Source organism: Pogona vitticeps, chromosome 9 (assembly GCF_051106095.1).
Source record: "Pogona vitticeps strain Pit_001003342236 chromosome 9, PviZW2.1, whole genome shotgun sequence".
Classification (NCBI taxonomy): Eukaryota; Metazoa; Chordata; class Lepidosauria; order Squamata; family Agamidae; genus Pogona; species Pogona vitticeps.
This window is the reverse complement of record NC_135791.1, coordinates 25,951,540-25,966,913: the sequence shown is the minus strand read 5'-3', so window position 1 is coordinate 25,966,913 and position 15,374 is coordinate 25,951,540. Positions and strand designations below refer to the sequence as shown.

General features: G+C 37.6%; 1 protein-coding gene across 2 annotated transcripts in view; it reads right to left on the bottom strand.

Annotated features, from left to right (window-relative positions):
* Window positions 1–15,374, bottom strand: part of ARHGAP35 (Rho GTPase activating protein 35) — a 62,383-nt gene that overhangs the window by 14,546 nt on the left and 32,463 nt on the right. For both annotated transcript variants that reach the window (XM_020787072.3, XM_078380021.1), the window contains exon 3: window positions 10,546–10,690. In XM_020787072.3, the coding sequence (XP_020642731.1) occupies window positions 10,546–10,690 (145 nt within the window). The remainder of the gene's footprint in view (window positions 1–10,545; window positions 10,691–15,374) is intronic.

The window sequence follows — 15,374 nt, the reverse complement described above, 5'->3', positions numbered from 1 at the left end:
GTCCATGTGCCAGGAAGAAAGGAAGAAAGAGCAACTGCTTTGCAGAATACAAGTGATAAGGTCACTTGGCTGTAAAGCATATTTGAGAGGGTCTAATCACACACACTTCATAGAGATATAGGTTTGTATTCTGTCGGATATTCTTGCCCAGATAAACATGGCTACTTCTTCAAAAACTAGGTATGCTGCCACCTGTCACAGCTGCACATCCAGCTGTAACATGTAGGAATGGAAGGCACTACAGCTTAAGCAGAAAAAGCAAGGACTACATGACTAGAGAAAGCCCTTCAGGGGAAGTAGAACTTCTGAAGCAGAGGAAAGGCTCCGTACTTTAGATCTTCCTATATTAGCTTCAGAAACCATATGTGCACACTGTCACTATGGATTTTTTTTTCTCTTAAAGCAGAAAAGTTTGATTTCCCAAGACTGGCCAAACTACAAGAGGAATCACCATGCCTGTGGACAGTAGAAAACTGCTGCTTTCCAAATGGAGGAGTTTATATTTGTTGGTTGTTGTGGGTTTTTCAGGCTCTTTGGCCGTGTTCTGAAGGTGGTTCTTCCTATATTTGTTGTTGTTTAGTTGTTAAGTTGTGTCCGACTCTTCATGACCCCATGGACCAGAGCGCGCGTACAGGCCCTCCTGTCTTCCACTGCCTCCTAGAGTTTGATCAAATTCATGTTGGTCACTTCGATGACACTGTCCAACCATCTCGTCCTCTGTCGTCCCCTTCTCCTCTTGCCTTCACACTTTCCCAACATCAGGGTAAGTATATTACAGCTAACAAAAATTCCTCAGTGACTTCCTACACAAGCCCATGCACTCCTTTCCTCACACCTCTCCTAGAGAAAGTTATAACAGAACATCCACATTTGAAAAGAACACACATGACATCACTTGGTCCATGGCTGTACCCTCGTTCTCGCAATGCCTAATCTAGTTCAAGTTATGACCCGAGAAATCCAAGAGTTTCAAGACATGGAGAACATTCACATATTAGAATAATCTCATAATTATGAGGCTACTGTTTATTACAAAGTATGCAGCCATTTTTTTCCTCAAGCGACCAGTTATTCTCAAACACAGCCACTATTTGTTAGTTCAACTGATTTTATGCATGTATCAACCCTAATAGACACCTGTGATTATTAGCTACTGAAAAGAGGAGCCTTAATTCTTTCAGCACTTGCGAGGAATGTTAAAACAAATAGTAATACATAAAACATAATACTTTTGTAAATGAACCTATTCTTTTTCATTAGAACTAGCAATTGGAGAAAAACTAATAATTCAGAATATCTTTATTAAACTTCCACTGGGTTCATCATGTGCAATAGAGGGTTACCTCTGATTTAGCTTACTACAAGAAAATATGTGAGAAGAGCTGGAACACTAGTGCTCTATGCATGCTGAGTCTTTTTATAACACAGGAAAGCTCAGAGTTACAAACTGGCTGTTTTTTATTTACAGCCACTCTGTTTTGCAACATCATTCTCAAGGATTCTTAATGTTGATGTACTAAGTAAATGGCATCCAGAATCTACTTTCACATAAACATTTCATTTCTCGGAGTTCTTAACCAACCTTTCAACACAGTGTTTAATTCCCAATCTATATTTAGCTTGCTTTCTGCAACATTACAAATTATTGAGAAGATGTCTGTTGAGGAGTTAATGCCTGAATGGGCCAAGTCTGCAATCATTTGTCATGACAATAATGTGTTGTTTTTGAGGGAAAACCTTTTGTTTTAAAGCACTCAAAGGAAACCACCCTGCTCTGGTTCAAACATTTTAAAAGAATCTTTCAATATGAACTCTTATGATTTAATTTCAAGAAAGCCTGATAGAAGAAAGCCTTTATATTTTTACTTCCCTTCCCACTCAGCCTCTATGATTAATACATGCATTTTCATGTTTGCAAGATTTACAAACTATACTTCTTGGACAGTTTTTTTCCTTAATTCTTGAGCATCTTCAATGCTAAAGAAAGGGGTCACACGGGCACAGCCTTCTATACCCACAAACAAGACACATTATCTACTTAGACTATTGTGAAAGATTTGAGTGTTAAATGCTGCAGTGTTTCTTATTCATTTGCATACATGGCCAGCTATGCTACACAATCCTTACATTTGGGGAGAAGACAGACAGAAATCTCACAATACATCTCAGGCATCTCATGGAATTATCCTTGATGGCTTACTGTGTGGGTCTTAAGTTTCTCTGACAGCAATCAGAGTGGGAGACACATTAATTAATGCTTGAAAACCCATTTCAACATATACACACACATATAAGGTAAAACAACAGGACTAGCATGATGTTTATGTGACCAAAAATGTTGCCATGTGTTCCATAAAGGCAAGGATTCTGCTGTTCAGAGCAGGAGGGGGACAAAATGTGACCCTCCAGATGTTACTTCACTGCAGATCCCAGCATGCCTCACTACTGGCTCTGTTTGCTAGGGTTACTAGAGTGGCCTGTTGCCAGATGGTGCAGGGTATAAATTCAACAAACAAACAAATTATAAATAAATAAATAAATACTAGGGTACAGATAGGGAGTTGCAGGCTGTTGAGCTTTCAAATTATGAAGTACAGTAATTTGTTAACAAAGATAGGGGTGAAAGACTGCCTGGAGCAGCAAGGAAGGTTTTTCCTATTACCTTCCTCTTAGTATAGCTGCCAGCTTCTCCAAACAGGAACATCATCAGCCAACAGGGCAGAGGTGACTGTTTTAACTTTTTTTTAAAAAGCCAGAAAAGTATGACTGTAGACTGTTTTGTGCTCCAGGTTGGAAGGTGGAGAAGTCCAACTTCATTACAAAGTTTTAAAACATAGTTTCAGTTACTAGTCAACTAATTTATTTTTGCAAGTAGTGTCTAAGTATTAATGTTCCTAATAGTTAAGGTATCACTTTCTGAGCTACAAATATCCTCAAAATAGCCAATAATGGTCAAAGAAACAAATTTGCAGCAAAGTATAAATGTATAAATCCTCTGACAACTCAAAATTCATTCAAGACAAAACAACATTATAGTGAATAAACTCTACAATATAGAGGAAATGGCAGTTTGGAAGACAAAATGCTAGTTCCCCTAAATGCTGTGGTTTTCAGCAGGATGAGAAGCGCTTTCTCTCAGTGCTTCTTGACAATTCATCACAGTCTTTAGTCCCTTTCTGTACACATAAAAAACTGCTACTCAACAATACGGCACATTTTTATCCCTCCTTGTTCCAGAACTCCAAGACAGTCATCTATTCTTCATATTCGTCAAAGCTGTCTTCTTCGTAAAATTAAAGTAATATATTTGGTGATTTCCATCTACTTCAAGACAACCGAATTCTCAATTCTAAATACACCGTTCACAAAACACTGCATATTCCTCCCAAAAAGTCTCTGCATGGCATCCACTTCTACAAAACTACATTGCATGTAAATGACGTCAAGGTGCTAACATTCTGGCTAGGGGTTCCTAAAGCTGTCAGTTCTTTTTCCACTGTAAGGTATCAAAGGCTTTTTCCAGTAGTTCTAATGATACACATGATATGTCAAGCTTGCCAGAATTTGGAAGGCTACAAGCCACATATAATTCTGTAGAATTTCAAAATTGTTTTAATTAGATTTAGCAACAAATGAGGCTACTTCAATTACATGGAGAGAACTCATTTGAATGAAACGTCTCTCAACATACTATTAACATCTTATTAAATCTGGTATATGGAATATTTAATTGCTCCCTCCTTTTGTTGAATGAGGATTGCCCTAAGACATTACTAAAATCAGGAATGTACATGAAACAGCTGAATTAGTACTTTGGCTTTTGTGTACCTCAGAACACTAAAATGTTATGCTCATTTTAATAATTTAATATTGTAAACTGCCAGTTTTTAATAGAACAATGGTTACAGACTGATGTTCAGCAGAACCCCAGTTTCATCTGATAATGTTAGGAAACATTCACCATTGTCTAGATATATACTTTGAAAAATGATCTCTGTGAACATAAGCAAAGCCTGGATAAACATACCAAAGACCTATAGTCCAGTATTTTGTTTCCCAGAGAGATCAACCCAATTTTTACTTAATTGCTAAGATACCCCTCCCATTTGTCTGTGTGTGTGTGTGCACAACACAGATCAATACTAAACTAAATACTAAAGCAAACCATAGAAAGAGGCATTTATATGCATGCAGAGAGGAGAGAGGGAGGAATGCTGTATATGAGTCCCTAGCTTTTTAAGTCATGACTTGAAAGTCTTGTTCAGGCAACTCATTGTTTTTTACCTAGCTTTCTATAGCTTCACAAATAAGATCTATTTCCAGCTGCTCTGCAAAATTTCCCAGGACATCAGTGGATGACAGCCACAAGGAGTCCAGAAAAAGACTAGCTAGAAATACACCTTAATGGTTCCTTTGTTTTGCATAGCCAAGACTAACCACACTAGATAATGAAGCAGTGCTTTCATGGAGCCAACAGTCTACTTTATTCACACTTTATTTCCAGTACAAACGGAGGAAATACTAACAGTATGTAATACAACTTTGAGCCATTTTATTCATTCACAGGATGGAGGTGGAAAGAGATTAGCTTCAATCCCTGACTGAGAAGAAAAGAAGTAGGTCCTGGGAATATTAAATAACCATAGTATCTTTGGAATGGGATCAATGATGCTAAGATTTATTAAGTAAAGGGAAGCAATTTGCAGAAAATTCTGGAGGAAACAGGGCAGTAGTACATCAAGGAAGGCTAGGACTCAATATGAACACACTTTGCATGCAGAAGTCCCAAGTTAAAATCCCCATATCTATAGTTTCCATGGCTCAGATCACAGAAGGCCTCTTCCAGACATTCCATGTTCTGCAGAGCAAGCCAGATATCCTTTGGATAATAGAAAAATTCACACCAAGTGACCCTACAGCACATTAACATTTCCTGTATTTTGCTTTTATACCCACCTCAAACAATCATACATTACCAATTCAGTAGAGAAAAGCAGGATAACTACCTCCACCTACTACGAAGATCAACCACAACATATTTGTGGGGCTCCCCTAAAGCTCATTTTGGATCCCTGTTCCATTTATTTCAAAACTACTACAGCAGAACTTAACATTACAGTCTGCATTAAATAAAGATTCTTATTAAACTAAGGATTCAGATCGGCCAGTTATCCCCATTTTGCAGGACAGTCCATTCAATTCACTATAGTTTTCAGGTTCAAACCCTTACCAGCCAGGCAAAATCCCAACTGCATTTAGTCCATATTGGGGCTGCCCTCTACCCATTCTATGCCTAGGTGATAGTTTGAACCAGCATAGACCCAATGAATCAATTACTTAACAGTGACTCAAAATGTCTGTAAATCCCACAGATTTAATGAATCTATTCTAGTTTGGAACAGAACCAAAACTTAGCATTCTCCAAATCTTGGGGATTCCTCCAAAAGATTCCCTGACATGTTTCCTCATATGTTTTGTCTAGTGCTACTTTGCTTACATAAGAATCCAAAAATGATGTACACAACTCAATTCACCAGAGCCATTTAGCTAAAACTCCAGGTTCTCTAATGCATATTTCCTAGTGGCAAAGGTGCTCTTTATCACTTGCCAGTGATACTTCTATGGATAGAAGCATTAAAATATTTCCATCTGTTCAACTGCTGCACTAACTAACCAAAATGTCTACTGATGTGTTATCTTCACCAGAACTTCTGGGTTATTGGCAATGACCAAGAGTATCAACCACCTTGCTTCTATGCTAGTGGGTTAACAACACAGTACGCCAACCACTGGCGGAATGAACTGTTTCAACAACTAACTATACAAAGCCACAAGCAAATACCATTCATACCACAATGTGAAACCACAGCCAAGATCCATCCTTAAAAGGAGGAAGTGAGGACTAGGCTAGAAGACTAGGAAAATGTTTTAGTCCACACAACAGCTAACCTGACACTGTAAATAATAGAAGACAGAGCTTTCACCTATAGAGACTGCTTTACAGTTTTAGCACCTAAGAATCATTAAGCATTTATCCTAGGAGACACGCACAGGCATTTCTTTTTAGGCTTCAATACCAACCTGGCTAATAATTAAATATTAAAACAATCCACAGATGTTATCCAATTTCATCTGCTATTGCTGCAAGGGATAAAAAGAATCCATATTCTGTTTGAACTTTCATAGTTCAGCATATTACGTCAATTATTTATGCAGTCAAGAGGTGAGCTGATGAGAAGTACAGTTTGGAAAACTACCACTTAGATGAGGTAGGACTTTAAACCTGCAAAATAAGTTTAAACTGTCACTGAAAATAGAGATTCCATTTTGATCTATAGGAATCATAATTCAGATTCAAGAGGTTTAAGTATTACTTCATCATCTTGCTATTTTTCTTCCAAGGTTACATTGCTGATTGCAATTTTTGCAATTTGCTATCAGTTTGAGCAATGTCAATTATGCTGGCAATCTCTCAGCAGTCGCCTCAGAGTGTCTATAGGCTTTCAAATGACAATTGTAAATAATGTACAGTATAGCAAAAAAAGAGAAAAAGTTACTTGATGAACTGATTGGAAAATGAAAAAGCCAAGATAACTCTTGCTCTTCTAAGAAACTTAGCACAGTTCATCCCACACACAGCAACCCTCTGAAATACACTAAGCCGAGATTTTTGACTAGCCCAAGTTTTAACTTCACAAAATGGCTTTCATTCAGTTTCTTCAGTAAGCCCAAGATTCCATGCTGACTGAATAAATGCAAAGATAAAGAATGCCAGGCAAGCTTCCCTGAAAGGCAGCTTGTGCATCAATTCTTATTTTCTCCTGTAACATAAAGCTACAGAAGAATGCTGGATGCATCCTAAATTCATGTGCCATTTTGATGATGCACCACTGAAATGCAAAGCACACACAAGATCAGGTTCTGTTATCTTGAAAAGGTGCAAGCTGAACAGAAAGACTTCTTGTCTAGTTTTAAATCATTGTCCTAAAAAAGAAGTGACTAAAGCTATCACAAGCTGGCTGGATAGCTCAGTAACTTTGGTATCCATGCTGAAAGAATCATAGTAAATCCTCCTAAAGGAAACTTCCACATTCTGCCAAAATGTTGGTATGATGATTTTTGAAATATATCACACAAGACACACAAGACACACACACACACACACACACACACACACACACACACACACACACTTGTGGTATCTACACAATATTTTAAAATACCAAGCTCAGATCTTGCGATCTACAATGATGTTCCATTTTCAAAAGTAGTAGCAACAGGTAATGTATTTTTCCTCATGAAACTATTACTGTCCATTCACTATCCTTTCTTGTTAGTGGGAGTGGGGATGGGATTTCCTGGTCAAATTCTAGGTCACTTTCTTAGCACTTCAGATGGATTCTCTCCACGAAAGATAACATACTGAACAGTGAAATAAGACAGTCTTCTCCGCAACATAAAGTGTGATGTGTTACCTTCTGTGGTAGACTTTAGTAAATTATACAATGAATTATTTTCCACAAGCAGCTCTTCAGGCTTTGTTCAAATCCTATGGGGCAGAGAGGTGCAGACATAATGGCTGCCAAGCATTTTCAGTCAATACTGAATTTAGAGGTAAAGTCAACAAATCTCTACAGTTTGCCAAAGTGCTTATTAACCCAAGATTCTTCCTTTCTTTCTTAACCTCTTTTGTCATTACTCAAAATCAAGAGACTCATGCTCTTTGCACCACTCACGAACTTTGACCAAGCATGCTGCTTTTTCCACATTTATGCAAAACTGTGCATCATTTAGAAGTTTGCTTGTCTCAGCCATGATTGATAAGACAATGATAGGGCTCCTCTGTCTGGGAAGGCATTTATCTGAGTCCTGAGGTTATGCTAAAGTCTAATTTTTTTCTTTTTAATCATGCATAGTTACCTGCTCTGAGAATCGAGGATAAAGTAGGATAAGGCTCCTTTATTTAATTCCTTTACCAGAGTCTACTAGTCAGTGACTGGTGAAATCTTAAAGCTCTTGACTAAATGATCATGCTTACACACTGAGAACTATCGTAATTAAGCAGCAAGGAGCACAGCATGCACTTCCAAACAACTTAACAACTATCCTGTGACTCTGGAAAATTCAGAAACGGAACAAGAATGAAAGATTAAGCAGGTTTATCCAACATTACTAGAAGGTTCCAATTAAGAACTCCAAATCAACCATCAGGAAAGCTACTGCTGATTCATTTTACATATCAGAGAGCTGAACCACTGAAATAATCCCGGGTGTCCCTCATCATGAAACAAGGCCTAATGTTCCCCTCGTGTCAATCTCTATCATATACGAAATGAGGACCTGCAACAAAATACTGCAAAGGCGACATCTTCCTGACCAGAACCCAACCAGCCATGCACCTTTCCACACAACCTTATTCTTTAGCACCCTTCTATTTTTCATTTCCAGTCTTATCAACATTGCAAGGCCACTGAGTACACTTCTCTTTCTGTGCCTGGATGGTTCTGTTCATGTTACATAAGAGACTACATAAAAAAAGCTATTTCTCTTTGCAGGTATGTCAAAAAGTACCTTTCCATTTTAGGTTAAAAAATACTACTGAATCCTATGAAAAATATTGAAGATGCTTAAATCCAAAACAGGTTTGCCACTGTAGTAATTCAAATACTTGTGCTCAAGCTGTACAGCTCCTTTCAAGTACAAAAAGTTTATATTGCTGTGTACGGAAGAATCTTGTTTGAATAAATGTATTTTGTAGCCCAGGTTTTCTAGTTATCGTGCTGAAGCAGCACTTCACAAGACAAGCACAATTTGATTCTGCCCAGCAACCACTTCTTTTTGCACTAATAGGAGCATAGTGCATAGAGGGAAAGTCTAACCCAAGACTGTAAAACATCTGGCCTTCCAGATGTGGATAAATTGCTATTCCTTGTCATACTACAGGAGACTGATGGGAACAGGGGATCCATCAACATTTGGAGGACCACAGGTTCCACAAGCTTGGTCTAAATGTTTCATTAAGGTCTCTCCTCCTGACTATCCCAAATTCCTTGAGATCCTTTGTGTTTTTTTAATTTACATGCTATTTAAATAGCAAATAAAGAATTACATACTAAGTTTTTTTAAAAAGGCTAAAACCAAATCAAACAGGTAGAAGCAATCAATATATTCTCAGTTACGCCATACTGGAAGCAAAATGAAACTCCAACAGCTTTCTAGATGAAGAAATGTTATACCCACAGAAAGAAATGGAAGATGCTTATGAGCTTTCTCTTCTCACTGACTTGCACTAGACAGAAGTTAGATGCTCTGTTGTAGCTAAAATGGGCTTGTAGCATGTAGTGGCGCCAGGACAAGACAGCACAGAGATCAGAGTGAATAATAAAGCAGCTCTTTATCCAGAGAGCGGATTCGTTTTTGACAAACCATGCAAACAAGGACAACTGGCAATGTTTTTTATCTGATAAATTCCACTGAAGAACCATCAAGTTATTTCAATCACATACCTAGGAGGAAGAAATACCGTGTTCCCCTGAAAATAAGACGGGGTCCTATATTAATTTTTGCTTCAAAAACGCATTAGGGCTTATTTTCTGGGGATTTTTTTTTTTCATGCACAATGATCTACATTTATTCAAATACAGTCATGTCATCTTCTGTTTGCTGCACAATGCTGCACGGTGGTGGAGAGCAGGGTTTCACTTAACTGGGGCTTATTTTGGGGGGTAGGTTTTACATTACGAATGTCCTGAAAAATCATACTAGGGCTTATTTTCAGGTTAGGTCTTATTTCCAGGGAATCAGGGTATGTTATACTTGGGCAGCAAACATGAGGATTTTCGTATAAAAATGAGGTACTAATTTTGACCTTCAAATCACAATAAAAACAACCTGTAATTCATAGAGTGGGCGGCATATAAGTTAAACAAACAAACAAACAAACAAATAAATAAATAAACGGGTGGCTGAAGCTTAGATGGCATTAAGTTAAAGGCCTGCAAAGCACAGCAGGCATATTCTTCAAACACTGTTGAAATAATAAACTGTTTCTTTTTTTTTTCATAGATGCTAATCTGTAAAGTATCCACTTTTAACTTCTTAAAATTAATACAAAGAATACAAATGTGAAAATGTTTAGTTTAATTTTGCACCAGAACTTTTTCCACAGATCTGTAGATGTTCAAATGTTTTTTGGGGGGGGCACAGTGTTTTTGTTTTCAAATAAAGAAGCCACATGCCACTCAGAAATGCTTCTTTCAGGAAAATCACTGCTGATTCATTTTATTCGATACACATTAAAGAGCTGGCCATAATTTAATCAACAATTTCAAATACGTCTGAATACGAGAAAGAGAAGAGAGAAATCACTACAGTATTCACCAACTGAAAGACATGCTCCCCAGCTCCAGCCATCATGCCCACATAGAGCCACGTGAAGTTTTATAAATGCCCTTTTAAGAACTGATGACTAGGTCACTAGCTGAACTGATGTTATCCCTGAATCCTAGTATTCAACGCTCACTTCTTCGTGCAAATAAACCTTACCTGTTGCTTCAATGTACTCAATACATCTCTCAATAAAAAGGGGAATGGGTTTCTCTGGAGTCACTACAGTGGTCAAAGGCACCCCAAAATAGTTGCTCTCCCATGTAGTCTTCGTAATAGATGGCCGAGGTTTAGGCTTTGGTTTCTGTAGAAAATAATTTATCATAGTTAATCAACATAAATATGCAAAGTTATAAATTTGGAATTTAAAAAGTTTCACTGAGGGAACCAAACAAACCAAATTTTGAACAAAAATACAGCTTCTGTTTGCTTTAAAGCTATACTAGTCAATTCCACTTAAAGGGAAATGTAAATACATACACATGTATATTAGAAAAGTTACAAAATATAACATGGAAATATTTTTAAATACTAGGAATGATACAATTTGTCATAGATGCTACACTGAATGGATTCATTGTAACAGGACATTCCAACACAATACTGTATACCTTTTTCATCTAACTTACAGAAAGCTCAGAGTAACAAAAATAAAACTCAACGCTAACAAAGTGACCTGAAACTTTTTACTCCAGACTAAGATACTATGCTCCAAACACATTCCACTCAGATTTAAAAAAAATAATGTTATCGATCCAACATGTATTTTCTTTCCACAATGAATAAGGAGCAGCAAACAAATACAGTCTATAGTCCCATACTCAGGGAATAAGAACTGCTTATAGCAACACTTGCAAGCACATAAAATAGGAGGTCAAGCTTTGTTTAATTTTTTTTGTCCCAGCTTGTTTTTGGAACACAAAACAAAAAATAGGTAAGCAAGGGATAAAGCAATATTGTCAAATAAGTGACAAAAAGAAAAAAAATGTAAGAGTAAATGCAACTGGTTCGCCTGTCAATATACAGTTGAATTTCTTCCTGGGTGACACACACCAAGAATCTCTCATTTAGTAACACATTATAATCTTACAACATCTGTCTTGTACACACGTAACCTACAATGTCCCCCCTTCTGCCCATTCAGCCCTTGATCTTCCCTATTACCAAATGCCTGAACTCAAGTTGAGTCCCTGACATAGATCAGAAACTCAGATGAAACGGGATATACAAATGCACAGAGGCTCCTACCTTTCAGATCTTCCCCAAACCAAGAAGAAATGGCAGGGACATGGATGCTGGAGGTGAGGCTTGTGTGTACTCTTCTTACATCACAACCAGTCATAAGCTCACATACTAATTTACAGATCCACAATCTACTAGATGTATGTAAAGATACATGGCCCAAATCCCAGCCAAGAAAGATCCACTGAACCAATCAGATACATGTTAAGTGTTGACTTAACACTCAATAATTCAATGGGTCGGCTCTAATTTATTTTACTACAAATGACTAGCTGTAAAAATCTGTACTCTTCAATTTCCATTATGAAACAATACTAAGGTATTCTAACTTCCTGGATTTCACATTTTATGATTTCTTGTTCTTTATTTTTGTCAATGCTTCTTCGCTGGTCTCCCTCTAGTTCATAGCAGCTTGTGATGAATTAACAGCTCTTTTAATTTGAATTTAAAGAGGAGTTAACAGACAGAGCACAATCCTCAGCTCTGAAACTTGCCTGACTACGCCATTAATACTTGGAGTCTGTTTTATGTTGTGAAGTATTGTACTCTCAACAGTAATTAATGAATTGCAAGGGCGAGTCATTCTTGATCAGATGTGGTTTTGGGAGGTCTTTGATATCAATATTTTGGAAGGTAAAGGTGAAATTCAGAAAGAACATAAATGATTATACTTCATCTTAAGGAGACTTCATCACAACAATCTCTCCACATGAGGAAGTTGGCAGGCAAGCTGAGGAAGGTGGACATACAGCAGCAAATGAAAAGTCATGAATATAGGGAATGACTTGATTGCCAAGAAGGCTTCCAGCTTGCTGGTAGTGTTATACAAGGGCAGGTGTCTTGGTTATTTTGAGATTAATGAGTAGGAGAGAGCTAGTTTCCCTTGAAGACATCTGTTGAACCAAGTATCCCTAGGAAACTCCCCCCCCCATCATCCATTGTCTATGACCATTCCTAACTGAAAATGATCACTTCCTGTTTAGTCTGTTTCCATACAACTTCCTCCATCTAGAGCCCTGCTGACAGAAGGACACTCAGAACAATACTAGTTTGCTACAAGGCAGGAGGGGAAATACATTTTCAGACAACACTAAAGAAAACAGATTTTTTTTCCCTGCCAAAAGCATCATATTAAGTGAAACAAAGCAGGTAACTAAAATTTAATCTTAAGAGCCCATATCCTATTCCCTTCTACTGGATAAACCATTCATTAACCTATGTGCAATTTGTCACTTTCTGCATTGAGAGCACTTGTAAAAAGCATATCAGTGGCTTGATGTATCACTATTACTTATTTCACAAAATAAAATCATACATTTAAGTTCAATGAGCAAGCAGACACCAAATGGCACACAGTTCTCTCTCTCTCTCTCTCTCTCTCTCTCTGTGTGTGTGTGTGTGTGTGTGTCTGTGTCTGATTAGACAGACACAGTTTAGAAAGATGCCTGTAGTGAGGTGGTGATTTATTGCTTACTGCCACAAAAATTCTACCACTAACAATCCATCATGAAACAGAACCATATATTTGATCCTAGTCTTAAGAAACAAAAGGCAACCAGCTTTTTAAAAGGACTGGCAATTTGCAATCAGCAGCTCTGCAATAAAAGAAAAAGGGAAAAGAGCTAATATTGAAATGGGATAGGAAACTATAATTGTGATGTCTTCAATCAATGAATTTCTACACCGAACATCATTTTAATGATGAACAGCACAGCAGGACACAAACGGTATACAAATCTCAAAGCTATGATTTTCTCCTGGCTTCTTAAAAGAATTCTACGGCTATTAGTTCAAGGCTGGCAATCATGTGAAACAGAATCAGGATGCACAAGACAATTACAGCCTCACTTCTCTAGTTCGAATACCCTGAGGAATAGGGACATATTACATCTCATAGAGACAGCATAAAGTGCCAGATGTCACTGTCCTCCTCATCCCTGATGAAAAAGGAAGCAGCGTGGGGGGGGGGGGATGGTAAGCTCCCAGATCCAAGACATTTACAGCCAGAAAGAAAAGCATGCCACTAAAAAATAATTTTTAAAAAAGAACCGCTCTGGGAAAATGTGAGAGACGTTCTTCCTCACATTACTGTCTGAAAAGTCTTAGGATAATATGCTGCTTTGAGGACCCAGCCAAGGAAGTCAAAGAGTGAATTCAGAATGCTATAATATGGTCAAGGGAAAGGTATATAATTAAATCATAGGAACAACCTTAGCATTCAAAAGATACATTTTCTACTACGTTACTGTTGTTCCCTTCCTTTCATATAATGTAATAATGTGTTCATTGCAAATTCATCTTTGGACTTCCCTGGCTGGCTCCTGATGAAAATGCCATCACTTCAATGCTTGACAGATGTCTAATGGTTCAGTCCTCAGACAGGCATGTGTCTGTGACTACAAAACCATTAAAAGGTAACACAGCAGCAACAGTAGGCGCTCAAGAGAAAACAACACTGTTCTTATGTCTATCTTCATTTGGTCTAGCTAATTCTCACCAAAAAAGCACATTAGGGATTTGTTTGTTCCCCACACCAATACATACACATGCATGCACGTTAGTTCCAGGGGGTCAATCATCACTCATCACTAGCAGGAGAAAGCAGGACCCTTTTAAGAACTGCCCATGACAGCATGACACAATGGAACTGCTCTGCACAACACACACACACAAACAAACAGAGAGAGAGGGGGGGAGGGAGAGGGAGAGAGAGGAAGAATTGATCAGGAAGAATATAACTGCATTGACTATACTGGGCAGGCAGGCCTCCCACTTCCTCTAGCATGCTTACAGTTTCTATAAAAGCAGCAGGTGTTTGGACCTCATTCGAGCACTAAAAAGAAAGAGGAGACAGTAGAGAATGTTATTTACAATTATAAATATGTGACAGACTCATGCCCTGGGCAACTATTTCTTGGCTTGTGGCCATGAAGTAACAGGATAAGAGGGTGAAAAGAATATATAACATATTGGCATGTTATCAAGGAATAATCAAATACTAAATTGAGAGATTGGAAAGGGTGTGCAAAACAAAGCCAGACTTGAGGGACAGTCAGCAAAGATGGGGACTGACTGACTAAATAGATAAATATTGTAAATAAATAATAAATGCTGTGAATAAATAAATAAATAAATAAATAAATAAATAAATAAATAAATAAATAAATAAATAAATAAATAAATAAATAAAAATCAAGTGCAATTTAATACATTGTAACTTCTGCGGTCATCTAAAGGTATCCTACCAGCACTATCTCAAGAAAATAATTATTGCTCCCTAGACTGTCTTCCTAATATGTATATTGCATTCCTTATTAATAGAGCAATTATACACAATCTAACAAAGCATTTGCAAAGTGTAGTTAGCTTCTAATTTTTAAAAAAACTACCATCAACAAAACGGAAACTATATTAATTATATCAGAGACCGATCCCAGGGATTCACTCTTTGCATAATGAATGGGAACATGAGCTGCCATACACAAAGGGGGAAAAACGAATACCTAACCACAGCAGACCAAGATAAGGAGTTCATTTTTGTTAAAGACAAATCTGCATATTAATTTCAAGGAAATGTATGGGTAAAGGCATGTCTAAAACACATGTTACTTCCCAGAAACTCCAGGAACAGCAGTTTTTACTGTACAGGCCTCTGGGTTCCCCAATGCCTCCACCCACTCCCCAAGAAATAGCTCCTGGTAATTTTTCCCCTGCTTACATTTTAAAGAAATAATCAAACCCAGCAA